General features: G+C 46.3%; 1 protein-coding gene across 1 annotated transcript in view; it reads left to right on the top strand.

Annotated features, from left to right (window-relative positions):
* The first annotated feature begins 1,025 nt into the window (after window positions 1–1,025).
* LOC130392745 (microtubule-associated serine/threonine-protein kinase 3-like) overlaps window positions 1,026–14,337 on the top strand; it is a 145,165-nt gene continuing 131,853 nt past the window's right edge. Inside the window, exon 1 of the mRNA XM_056603254.1 lies at window positions 1,026–1,207. Coding sequence (XP_056459229.1) covers window positions 1,076–1,207 — 132 coding nt within the window. The 5' untranslated portion in view covers window positions 1,026–1,075. The remainder of the gene's footprint in view (window positions 1,208–14,337) is intronic.

Below are 14,337 nucleotides of genomic sequence, written 5' to 3' on the forward strand. Positions count from 1 at the left end.
ATATATCCTGTGACTAATGATGAATACATGGGGATAAATTATAGAAATGTAAACAAAGCATAAAATGATCTCAAAGAAATTAATTAAATAAAAAGACAGTATATAAAATATATACACTAATAAAGGAAATAAAATATAATAAAGAATTGCCATTTTCCTCTCACACTCATTTTACGTATTATACCATAAACAAAAACACATAACAGGCATACCTTTCAAAAGGAGACAAAACAACACGGGCGTCACACACAATCTGGGATATTTCTCTCCACTCTACAAAACAAAGGTAGCAAACAATTGACCACACATACCGGATCACATAACTGCATTTGAAATATCAACGTGGGAAATACAGCGATCCTCCTCCCATGCCGAATCTCACGCGGCCGGGAAACCCCGTAGTAAGCTACCACCGGCTCAAGCTAGTTCACAAGTTAAAAAGTCCACCCTTCCAACAATTCAATGAATGATAAATTGTCTACGCACCAGGGAGTTTCTCCCGCGTGCCTAAAAGCACGTCGCAAAGCAGTGTGAACCACCACAACCTTTCAAGGGCGACAAACAAGGGGTTTACATAAAAATCTAACGGAGAGAGACACAAACGCAACTCACCAGCTCCGTGCATCAGCGCTCACTGACGCTAGACACACAGGTGCAACGCCAAACCACTCCCCAGGGAAACAAAAGGCATGCCATAGGAAACAACGAAACCAACTTACTTAGGAACCAATATAATGATAAACAATGATAAAAAAATAAAACAAAATCAAATTAAATTTAGCTCGGCTACATATATATATATGGATATATGTGTGTAAAATAAAGGAACATTTAATGAGACCTTGTTGACAGTATATTCTACATTATTGAAACTATTATACATAACATTGGGTTACCTGAGCCAGGTGAGCTTTAGACAGTGAATAACCGTGGATCAACTGTTGTCCCTGACAAACCTCATCTTCATTTATGCTTTCATTGTGATTCTGGTCGGGGGGGGGGGGGGGGGCGGGTAAAATATATAGTTTCGAAATCCGCTCTTTGCGGTTTGTTTTGCAGAGGCTGTCCACATTAGATGCTCAAAGGCAGTCGGTCTTGTGTAACTCTGCTGATGTCTGCTCCTCTTAGGGCTGAAGGGCGGAGATGGTCCCTCGCCTCGCTCCCGTCGTCCGGCTACGGCACCAATCCTCCCAGCTCCACCGTGTCTGTGAGTCAACACACACACACACTCTTCCCTCTAAGTTCCACTCCCTATGACCCGGCCCTACCCTTGATTTTTTGTTGCAGCCATGCAAGCATAACACCACGCTCAATGAAAACAGGAGGGCTCATGCAGTGTATGGCAGTGTTGTGTTGTGTAATCAGTGGCAGAAGAGGATACCAAAAGAAAGAGAGTGACTGTGACGACAAGCAGATAATTGTTTGTTTCATCATCAGTTCATTAGCCGTTATGAGTCATTCCCCAAACCCTCTGTGGTTTGGGGACGACCGGGTCCATACTCACACACAACAGATTCACTGTTATTTTGGGTGGGTGGGAGATGTTGTTATTCCCCCCACGATTCCACTTTTATTCCTGTGTAGAAATGAAAGCCCAACTTGTATGTGGACCGGTTTTAGCTGATGTGGGAAAGTTTTATGACGCTCCCCTAGTCACTATTAGTGATGTCATTGGCCTTTGCTGGTATTTCTTTTTAATGATTGAGGGTGCATGACATCATACACAGTAGGCCTCATTGATCGAGAAGGGTCCATCTGCAGGCTTGGGCGTTTCCGTCATGACACAAGAACACCCTTTAGGCGTTCCATTGACCAATCACAAGGTGTTTCGAAAGGCATACTGGGTTTCGCAAGGCATACTGCGAAGCACAGTCGCAAGGCATACTATGCTTTCCTTCCTTAATGGCAATTTTACCTCTCATTAGATTTAGCAATCATGGAGCCCCCACTTGGCTAACATTAGTTCTATGCTACTAGGGCTGCACGATATGGGCAAAATATAATATCCCGATATTTTTTGGCTGAATGGCGATATACGATATATATCTCGATATTTTCTATAGAGCGGGTTAGATGTTTTTTTTCTAAGTCAAAAGCCAAATGTGAGATGTTGCAAGCACTTTTATTAAAACATAGGTCAGTATGACTGCAACATGTGATTTTGTATCGTTATTTTCAACAGAATAGAGTGAACATGTTAAAAAAAAAAAAAGGGACGTTTTTCACCTTCTTCACAAAATAATCACCTATGCAAAACATTATAAAGCTGTAGGTTACACACATTAGCTACCAATAAGAGCATTGGCTTCGTCGCATTGTCCTGCGTACTACGGTGAGGGTTTCAGTGCGCCCGCCCCCTCCCTTCTCCGTTCCATTTGGGAACATGTTTGGTTTCATTTCGCTTGTTTCGTATATTTTAATTAATTAATTAATTAAGAGCGTCACCAGAGGGCGCTCCCAACACATTTGCCGAGCGCCGGCCCTGGTTTCGGGGCAGAAGAAACTGTCGCGGCCGGTGATGCAGCACTTTGTACCGCTGCTGTAAATGGTGGAACAGATTTGTCGTGCTTCCACTTTTAGTCACAACGGTTTTGCTACACTCTCTACAGATGACCTGCAGCTGCAGCTCATCTGTTTTTTTTAAACCCAAACTATTTCCACATTATGGAGCCGTTGTTTCTCCTCTTTGAAACAATTTCGTCTCCCGCCGCCGTCTCGTTTTCTTTACGGGTATCATCCATGCTTGTTGTGTTGTGAGGGGGCGGCGGGGGTGGGAATGAGGCGTCTTTGCACACGGCACGTTCAGAAAGACAGAGTGAGAGGGGGAGGGGTCGCGCTCACAGTCTCCAAGGCAAATGCTGTAGACGCTTGAGCGGGAAACTGACCATTTTAACGCATATCGATATAAACGATATTATCAAATCTTGTATCCCCTTGGAAATTATATCGATATATCGTACATAGCCGATATATCCTGCAGCCCTATATGCTACCCATACTTACTACTAGATCTTATTTTGAAACTTCTGTTTGAGAAAATCTAACTAGCGAATGTTCCGGATGTTGACAGCCGTGCGAAGAAGAAGGGGTTCGGTGTCATTGACCGGAAAAAAATAACGAGGACGGAAAATTCAAAATGTCCCCGGTCAGAATGACCAATGGAAATAATTCTCTGCACAATTTGAATTGTGTTTAAATATGCTACAGTGGTCATTTGTTTAGCCGATTCATGTTCAACAATGAGGGTTTTGATTGACCCGACCCGGCCCGCCGATATTTCCCACCACTATCCTTGAGCCGGGTCGGGCCGGGCCTTTGATCGAGCGTTTGTGTTTTTTTTGTTTTTGTTATCATTGGCCTAATCTAAGGAGAAATCAATGCCATAAACAGAAATGTTGTAGGCCTTTATTACACAGGTCTTCTCAATGCCGTGGAACGCTCCATTCACTTGCATGGGTAGTAGTCCGGTAACTTGTCAACCCCAGCGTCTTCGGTTGCTAAGCGACATCAACGTCTTTGGCTGACTATTTCACTGCTGATCAACACTACGAATGCTGGCAAGGAATAAATTGTGAAAAGACACACCATATGAAGTTATTTTCCAAAAAAGATTTGAAAAGCTTTGGAAGTTTATTTACAACACTATTTACTTGGTTTCGGAGTAGTAAACTTTGACATTTTAATACAGTTCAGCGAGAAAGGCGACGAAGAATAAGAAGGGGGCGTTCCAGTCTGCGTAAACGGATGATAGTGGGATGATATTGCATTTATCTACTCAAGCTTTGCTTCAAAAGATTGACCAGCTGCCATTACCAACAGACTCTCATGTGCCCTTATAAATTTGAATAGGATGGGCTGTAAAGCCCTCTTGCAAATAGAACATGAACTCACCCTGTGTTTATACCAAAGCAGTATGTTTTCAATCTTGGATTTGGTTGGCTGACCTTTTTTACGATTTTGCCCGGCATAGAAAAAAATGTGTTTGAAAAAAAGGGGATAGAACTTAGTAAATGCAAGAGTATTAAAGAGGTAGTTCGGAATTTTGGACATAGGGCCTGATTCCCAAGTTAGCCTTGGTGTTCATTATCATTGTTTAACATTTCATTCAGTCCATCTAGTTGCAGAGTTTGCTTGTGCTAGGCTAGCGCACAGCAATGGGCAATACTAGCCTGCTAATAAAACGTATGTCTTAACCACTCCACAGTACACCCGAGGCAAATCAACTATAACGCCAGACGGTTGATGTAAATGTCTGTGTTGAAAGAATAATGTTGGCTAGTATTTCCCATTGCCGTGCGCTAGCTTAGCATGAGCGAACTCTGCAACTAGAAAGACTGAATGAAATGTGTTAAACTGTCTCCAATGATAAAGAACACCTAATACCGAATACCAACATAGTCACCTGTGACCCCTACGTGACACCGGGAAGGCTTTATCTTCCGGTGTCATCAGAGGATCTGTTCCTTTACACCTTCTCGCTGCGCAGGTACCGTATTGAACCTTTGTTTGAGAAAGGAAGGAAATTCGTTACAGCTGGCTAAGTGCAGCCTCGTGACCAAGGTCGGAGCTGCGGGTAACCAGTAGGGATGGGCCGATAGTCGATTCTATCGACTATCGACGATAGATGGATTCCATCGTCGATCGTCTCAAGTAGCCGATAAAAAGGCGATAATTATATTTTAATAATTCATTTTTATTTATTTATTTTTTATTATTATTTTTTTAAAAGCGCTGTGGTAGCTATTTTTTCAACTTAAAAAGCCCCGCAAATTGTAATTGAAATTAACTGGCACCGGTGGAAAACATACTATGTAGCGCTGACCTGCCGTATTCACTCACTGCTGCGAGAGGAGAGGGGAGGGGCTCGAAACCTACCGGTCTGCTCGCACGGCGAAATGACATCACACCCCGCTGCACCATTTCCGGGTCACAGCTGTGGTACATGAGCTGTGTTCGAAATCGTTCCCTATTCACTCACTCACTATTCCCTATAGTGTTCATGATATAGTGCAGTGGTTTTCAAACTGTGGGGCGTGCCCCCCCTGGGGGGCGCCAGAGTTCTTCAGGGGGGGGCGCGACGTGAGAAAAAAATAAACCCGAAAAAAAACCTGAAAGACGATGATTCAAATCATCAGTCGTACTTCAACTGTAGAAGTAACATAACTAAATCAATTTTCAACCGTTTATCTTCGTGCAAACCATTTAACAAATCTACACACTTGTATCTTCAATAATATCTAAACAGAATTTCGATATCATTTAAAATGTCTTCAGAATCACAGTTTTAGTTTCATACTGCTTCGTTTTCAGCTGTTTTCATTGAAGACGTCAGCCCATTCTGATACACTGATACACTACTTCTAGACATCGTAACTCATTCCTTTTTCAACCGTTTACCATTGTTCAAACCATTAAACAAATCTAAACACTTGTATCTTCAATACTATCTAAACGGAATTTTGATAGCATTTATACTTTTTTCAGAATCACAGTTTTAGTTTCAAACCGGCGTCGTTTTCAGTTGCTTATAATAATTTAGGTCACCATAGCAACGCCGGTAAATAAACCCCGCCGAATAGTCGAATCTCTGGACTGAAAAGGCAGATCTGATTCGACTCAGAAAATTCAGAGTCGGGGACCCTGAATTAATCTGTAAACCGGCAGTTTACACAGATTAAGATGTTCAAATGTATTTAAAAAAGGTTAAGCTAAAACATACTTAGATAAAGTTGTTAAATTGTGTTGTTTAAAAACGCAAAAAGATGTTGTAATGTTTCAGAAATATGTTTAAAAAATATGTTAACATTTTTTTTCAAATGTTTCAAAAATATGTTCCAAATGTTTTAAAATTATGATCGGAGATGTTTGAAATGTGTAAAATAATTAAAATAGCTTTCAAAACACAGGTATTTAGAAAAAAAAATTGGGGGGGGGGGGGCCAGCTGAATTTTTTTCTCTGAGGGGGGGCTCACTCTCTCACACTTTGAAAACCCCTGATATAGTGCACTACATAGGGAACGTACAAACGAGAATTCGGACACTACGCTGAACATTTCTAAACGTAATTTGCGTCAGTAAATGCGCCGGGTATTTGTGTGACGCAGACAGATGCGCCCAGATTGTGTAAACAAACCGGGCACTCTAGAGGAAAGCTGGAGGTTGTATTGATGTTGAATGTTACATTTCCTTGAACAAGGTTTTTCTTATTAATTTTGAATGTTTCATTTTCTTGTTAAATCCCAAATAAATTGTTGATATTTCTAAACGAAAGCCGGAGACTCCATCATTAAATGTAGTCGTTTTCACCGCTTGCGGTTATTGAGCTTCTTCTTCTCCTCCGGAAAAACAAGACTGCATTGCATTGTGGTATATGGGAGTAACACGTAGGGAACATCATATGTACACTCACATTTTGGGTATTTTAAGTGCACTATATAGGGCATGAAATTAACCAGTGAGAATTCGAACAACACTACAAAATAGCGAGCACCCTATATAGTGCACTATATCCGTGATAGGGAACGATTTCGAACACAGCTACGAGCTGTGTGTCATCAGCGTGTGTCATCATGACAGCGCCGCCGGCGCCGACGCATCGAAACTTAAATCAGCGGAGGCTCACGGCTCACGCTGGTCCAAGGGGAAGACCATCGTATTTGTTTTTAAGAAAAAATGCGAAAAATAAAAACGTGATTTTTTTCAAAGTGATAAATTATTATAAATAATTAATGTTATAAAATTATTATAAAGATGACCCCCCCGATAGTATCGACTATCGGCGATCGCTAGGGGGCGCTATCGAACGATGGAAGCTTGTAGACCAGGGATGGGCAACTGGCGGCCCGCGGGCCGCATGCGGCCCGCATCCTCAATCAGTGCGGCCCGCATCCTCACTCAGTCAGGCCCGCACATAATAAAAAAAAAAAAAAAAGAATAATAATAATTGATCAAGTTACAGAAAACTCGGTCAAGGAAGATGAGAAGAATTCATGGAATTCGAAGGCAAACCCATGCGTCTAGTTTGCTTAGAAGCGATATCAGTCATTAAAGATATCCAATTAAGTCGCCACTACAACTACTACAACTGCTTGTTGGGTTTGAGTTCATTGAGTTGTTGCACTTAATGTTGGGCCACTGTTTTTCAGTTTTTTGACTTCATTGAATGATGATGTATGTGAGCCCTTTGCACTGATAAAAATACTGACCATTCATGTGGCTGTTTGAGCATGGAAAACATGAAATGAATGTATGTTGGTTCAATTAACATACCGTACATAGGTTATGATTCTGGATGATTTTTTAGGTGGTGGCCATCCCCAAAATGCACCAGAATACAGGAAATCATATCTACCAAATTCAAAATTGTGTAGCTTCTCTCAGCTCACGTTTAGTTGAAGTGTGCAGTCATGTGGCCCTCCGATGGTCATGATGAAAAATGTGGCCCTCTTTATCATGAAAGTTGCCCATCCCTGTTGTAGACGATAGCCCAACCCTAGTAACCAGTCCTCCAGAGGCTGTGGCTTGCTCATACAGAATATTTAGAAATAACTATAAGAAGAGTAGCTGGCGTTCGTTGGTGAGGGCAGTGTGCTCGCTCCCGCTCCCAGCACTCGTTCGCCGCTTTACTCTGTTATTGTTTGTTGTATTAGCCGTTAGCTTTTCTCTGTTCTAACCATCAATTTATTTTCCTTACAACTTACCATTGAAGGCGGTGCTCTCGCTCCCGCTCCCAGTAACGTTTTAGTTTGGCTTCCCCCTTTTTTTAGCAGCAGCGCTTACGCTCAAGCTAATTAATATCGGTTGATTAAATTTTCTGGTGTAGGCAGTGTTCTCGCTCCCGCTCCCGGTAACGCAGCATTTAGCCCTTGTTTGGTTGACAATTAGTAGCAGCGATCACGCTCAGGCTAATTAGTTTCTGTTTTTCAATTTACTGATGAGGGAAGTGCTCTCGCTTCCGCTCCCAGTTACGCTGCCGGTGACGGCCTCCATAATGGCCCACCTATGTGTCGCCTGTGCGGCTCCTCTTGAGCCTGAGGATGGCCACGACAGTTGCCCTCCTTGCCTCGGTCTCGAGCATTTGAGGGAGAGCCTCACGGACAGCGCCTGCATGAACTGCAGCCTCCTGCCTTGGGTGCTCAGAGTGGCTAGGCTGGCAGAGCTGGAGAATTGGGCAACGGCATGATTGGGCTGCGGCTACGGGTGCCCCCCCCAAAAAGAAGGCAAGGGCCGGGCTGGCTGCCAAGTTGGACGGATTGGCGGCCGACATGGAGCAAATGCGATTCCTCCTCCTGGCCCTTCAGCCCAATTTGATGATGCCCTCTCTCTGGCGGCTTCGTCTAACCTCTTTAATGAGTTTATGACAGAGGGCGATGCCTCCCACACACTGGACGAGGCCTCCTGCTCTTCTGCACAAGGCTCCCTGTAGGGGGCAGCAGACACCTCCATGGCGGCCGTCCTGCGGAGTCAGCCCAGGCCAGCGCCTTCTTCAGGTGCAACCCTGCCCCGGCCACATTCTCCCCCGAACACCTACCTTCCTGGCAGCCTCGTGCCCCACAACCCAACCGACGCCCCCCCCAGAGCCTCAGGAGGCCGGGGGGGGCAGGCGCTATGCCCTCAGGGCCGGTCGTCGGGTGTTTTTCCCATCAGCAGCTCAGTTACTGGGCTGCCTGTACTTCAGACCCTTGGGTGGTTTCCACCTTGACCCAAGGGTACGAATTGCAGTTCCGACGCTGGCCCCTAGCCTTCAGCCGGGTCAAAATTACTGTTGTCAACGACCCGGCAAAGGCCTTAGCTCTGGACCAGGAGGGCAATCGAGCCAGTGGATCCTCTGCTGCACCCCAGAGAATTCTACTCAAGGTACTTTCTGATAAAAAAGAAAGATGGCAGATTCTCGACCTGAGGGGACTCAACAGGTTCCTGAAGGTCCTACCATTCCACCTGCTCACGGCATCAGACACACTGCGGGTGGTCACAAGGGGAGACTGGTTCACCACGGTGGACCTGAGGGACGCATACTTCCACGTCCCAATTGCACCGCGCCATCAGCACTTCCTCCGGTTCGCCTTTCGCGGCCGGCATTTTCAATTCAGGGTACTTCCCTTTGGTCTCTCCCTCTCCCCGAGGGTATTCACCAGGGTGGTGGCGGCAGCTCTCGCACCCCTGCAGAAGCAGGGCACGAAGGTCCTGCCGTATTTGGACGACTGGCTGATCTGTGCACCGTCCCAGTCTCAGGCGGCCCGGGACACGGCTCGGCTACTCTTGCACGTGGCCCGGTTTGGCCTGACGGTAAACTTTGTGAAGAGTCGCCTGGACCCATCCCAAAGGGTCACATACCTGGGGATGGTCCTGGACTCGGACGCTATGAGGGCCTATCTGTCACCTCGGCGTGTAACTGACATCCTCCTCTGCCTCCCCCTCTTCGGGTATGGCAGGATGGTGCCATTAATTTTTTTCCTGCAGCTCTTGGGCAAGCTGACAGCTGCCTCAGCTGTGGTGCCTCTCGGCTTGCTGTCTCTGCGCCCTATGCAGATGTGGCTGAACAGTCTCCACTTGGACCCCAAGTGGCACAGGTACCGAAAGGTCAGGGTGTCTCGGCAGTGCCTCTTCTCTATGTCCCCATGGAGAAAGAGGTCGTACATGTCTGTGGGTGTACCCATGGGCACCATTCCATCCCGCCAGGAGCTGGTCACGACAGACGACTGCCTCTCGGGATGGGGCGCCGTTTGGCATTTTCTGCCTCAGTTGAGAGGCAAGCATGTGCTAGTTTGATCCAACAGGTCAGCTGTTGCCCAGATCAACCACCAAGGGAGAACCCAGTCTTCACGGCTACTCCGGGTATCTCGGAACCTGTTGGCCTGGGATTATCCCCGCCTGGCCAGCGTACGGGCGGTCTTCATACCGGGGGAACGGAACCAGGTCGCAGATTTTCTATCGCGGCAGAAGCCCCCACCGGGGGAGTGGCGGCCTCATCCGGAGGTGGAGACGATGTGGGGTCTCTTTGACAGGGCGGAGGTGGACCTCTTTGCTTCAGAGGAATCCGCACATTGCCCCCTCTGGTTCTCCTGGACGGAGGTGACCGGCCCCCTCGGACAGGATGCCTTAGCTCACGACTGGCCACAGAGTCCTCTGTATGCCTTCCCACCACTGCCCCTGATTCTTCCCACACTCCAGAGGGTGTTTCTGCGGGGCCACAGGCTACTTCTGGGGGCCCCCTACTGGCCAGGGAGACTCTGGTTTCCACTGCTGCGCAGGCTCTGCTGCAGCTCTCCATGGCGCCTCCCCTGCAGGAAGGAACTCCTTTCGCAGCTGGGGGGTCAGATTTGGCACCCAGATCCCCGTCGCCTCCAGCTCTGGGCTTGGCCGCTGCAGGGCCCGACTCACTGCTGAATGTTTGCACTGCGACCATCAGGAATACTATTCTGAGTGCCAGGGCACCATCTACCAGAGCACAGTATGCCAACAGATGGAAGTTATTCTCTGACTGGTGTAGGGGTAAGGCAGTAGACCCAGCACGTTGCTCTGTGGCCACCGTCCTGGAGTTTCTGCAGTCCCTCCTGGATGGTGGTCGCTCTCATTCCACCTTGAGGGTCTATGTGGCTGCTATTTCTTCCCGGCATGAGATGGTCGACGGAGCCACAGTGGGGTGCCACAGGTTGGTGTCCCTCTTCCTTAGGGGGGGCCCTGAGGCTGCGTCCCCCTAGGACTCTGAGGACTCCAGCTCTGGACCTGCCCCTGGTGCTGGAGGCCATGTCATCACCTCCTTTTGAGCCTCTGACCCAGATAGGGTTGAAGTGGCTGTCCATGAAGGTGGCTTTTCTGCTCGCCATTACCACTGTGAAGCGGGTCGGGGAGTTGCACGCCCTATCCATGGCAGATACATGCCTGCGGTGGAACCCTGATGGCTCAGGTGTGGTTTTATGGCCCAATGTGGCGTTCCTGCCCAAGGTGCTTTCACGCACCTATTTTAACCAGCCTATCCAGCTTGCACGTTTTAACTCCCCATCTGAGGGGAATGAGTCCGAGATGCTGTGCCCGGTACGGGCGCTTAGGGCTTAGATTGCTGCTACGGCCGGTATACGGCAGTCCGAGCAACTGTTCGTGTGTCTCAGTGGCCCTAACAGAGGTTGTGCCTTGTCCAAACAGAGGCTGTCCCACTGGGTCTTCGACACCATTAAACATGCCTATGTGGCCAGTGGCCGCCCCCCGCCAGCTGGGTTGAGGTGCCACTCCATCAGAAGCGTGTCAACATCGTGGGCTGCACTAAGAGGTGTACCTCTACAGTCGATCTGTGCCGCGGCATCATGGACGTCGCCGGGCACCTTCACAAGGTTTTACCGTGTCAACGTCGCCAGTCCCCATCCGATGGGTGTGGTCCTACTGCCAAGCTCTGCTCCCTCAAATGAGTGAGGTGGGTGTTGGATTCTTTGTGACCTTTTTGGTATGGGTCATCCAGTGCTTTAAGCACCGGTCAGTAGGGATGGAATAGAACGAAAGTTACGAATGTAACTATGGTTCTGTGAATCCTGGATGACCGCCAGAGCGATCAGTCACTCAGAATCCTTGTGTTCTCGCGAGAAGATTCTAGGAACAGATCCTCTGACACCGGAGGATATAGCCTTCCCGGTGTCACGTGGGGGTCGAAATGCGCAAGCGCGAGGTGGAGATCCAGTGCTTTAAGCACCGCCTCTGGCGGTCATCCAGGATTCACAGAACCGTAGTTACATTCGTAACTTTCGTTTCTTCAGTAGTGCAGTGATCAGTAGTTGTTAATAATTAATATTTTGATGTACCACTGTTAAACAGAGCTTGACTGCTAGATATACCTACGAAACGTTCTATCAACTTGGGAGGACAAATAACACAACTGCATTCAAGTTCTGAGAAAACACACGATGTATTTTGTGCAGGTGCATCAGCTTATATAGGCACATGACACACACACCTGAAATGAATCATCAAGAATTGGGAGCACAATCAGTTGGCAATTCATCAAATAACACCCCCACTTGATCACACATTATTGACAAGCATAAATCATAAAACGAAACAAAACAAAAACAAACAAACATGGAAACCAACTGAACTTAACTGGCTATACTCCAAACAGGAACATGGAAAAAGTCAGTAGCTTTGTAGCTGGTTTTGTCATCAGGTCAGCTACCATCTGGTTTGTTGGGCAATACTCCAAACATACTTTACAGTCATTAACAGTTGACCTCACAAAATGGTATTTGATATCAATATGCTTACATCGCTGTCTGCTTACTGGATTCTTGGCTAATGCAATTTTACCTTGGTTATCTTCAAAAATCGTAGGTACATCATACAGACAGTCATCAAGATGTTCAAGCAGTTGAGATAAGTAAAGACACTCTTGTGTGGTGGCGGCCAACGCCATATACTCTGCTTCACAAGTTGACAGTGCTACAGTTGGCTACTTCTTAGTCTTCCAGGAAATCAGAGGACCATTTTCACTCAGACTAACACAATAACCAGTTGTACTGCGTCGGTCAGTTGCATCACCTGCCCAATCTGCATCACTGTAAGCAAACAACCTTAGCCCATCACATTTTCTGTAACACAACATTTTGTCATTTGTGCCCTTCAAATATTTCAGTACATGTTTAACAGTTGTCCACTGCTCTTCTGTCGGCTCACTGAAATGCTGTGACAGTTTGCTTACAACAAAACTCAGATCAGGTCTGGTGCATGAGGTTAGGTAGATAAGGCTACCCACTGCCTCTGTACTTTCTGGGGTCATCTAGCTTATCATCATCATCAGTGTAATACAGTTTTAGTTCACAAGGTGTCGACCTGGGTTTACAATCCTGCATATCGAACCTGTCAAGTAGCTTGTCAACATAACTCTGCTGTGACATGGTCACATATCCATTACACTGGTTAAAAGTGATACCAAGAAAATTCTTCAGTCTGCCCAAATCTTTCATCTGGAACTTAACAGTAAGCATCTCTTTAACTGCTTTTAAAGCTCTCTCATCACTGGCTTCAATAACCAGGTCATCAACCCAGATCAGTATGATCACCTTGTCATGTTCGGTTTCTCTAACATAAACACAGTAATCAGCTGGGTTCTGTACAAACATGTTTTCACATAGATAGTCATGCAACATTTTGTTCCAGTTTCGACCTGATTGTTTAAGCCCATATAGTGACTTCTCTAGTCTACACACCAACTTCTCATTTGTCTGTGATTTTACATCATAACCCTCTGGCTGTTCCATGTAAATCTCACAATCAATTGGTGCATGTAGGTAGGCAGTTTTAACATCCATCTGATGTAGGATCAGATCCTCTTGGGCAGCTTTCTGCATCAAAACTCTCACACTAGTAAGGTCAGCAGTAGGAGAAAACGTTTCTCCATAGTCTACACCCATCTGTTGACTGTATTAGGGTTGGGCAATCGTCTACAATAGGAGTGCCCAACCTTTTTTGCCCCAAGATCTACTTTTCAAGTAGCCAATCTCCCGAGATCTACCAGTCTAGTGTCAACATTGGGGGGGGGGGGGGGGGGGGGGGGTTGTGTCGTGAACCTACGGGCTTCAGTGGGGGTTTCATTCCGCCTGCGCACGGCACCTTCTCAACAATAATCAATAATCTTCCTCCCACTCAGGGTGAAAATGGTAGGTCTTAGCTCGTTTCCCCTCAGCCATGTCAACGTTTAGGAGTGCGTGACTACCGTTGACGGCTTTCAACTACTGTTGACAGCGCATGCGCTACCGCAATCTTTTTTTTTTTTTTTTTTTCTTCACCCCTCGCGGTCGACTTGGGATCTGTCGGCGGTCTACTGGTAGACCACGATCGACTGGTTGGGCACACCTGGTCTACAAGCTTCCATCCTCCGATAGTGCCCCCTAGCGATCGCCGATAGTCGATACTATCGGGGGGCATCTTTACAATAATTTTATAATATTAATTATTTATAATAATTTCTCACTTTGAAAAAAATCGCGTTTTTATTTTTCGAATTTTTTCTTAAAAACGAATACGATGGTCTTCCCCTTGGACCAGCGTGAGCCTCCGCTGATTTAAGTTTCGATGCGTCGGCGCCGGCGGCGCTGTCATGATGACACACGCTGATGACACACGTGCTCGTAGCTGTGTTCGAAATCGTTCCCTATCACGGATATAGTGCACTATATAGGGTGCTCGCTATTTAATAATAATAAAAAAACGACTACATTTAATGATGGAGTCTCCGGCTTTCGTTTAGAAATATCAACAATTTATTTGGGATTTAACAAGAAAATGAAACATTCAAAATTAAGAAAAACCTTGTTCAAGGAAATGTAACATTCAACATCAATACAACCTCCAGCT

Source organism: Gadus chalcogrammus, chromosome 12, assembly GCF_026213295.1.
Source record: "Gadus chalcogrammus isolate NIFS_2021 chromosome 12, NIFS_Gcha_1.0, whole genome shotgun sequence".
NCBI lineage: Eukaryota > Metazoa > Chordata > Actinopteri > Gadiformes > Gadidae > Gadus > Gadus chalcogrammus.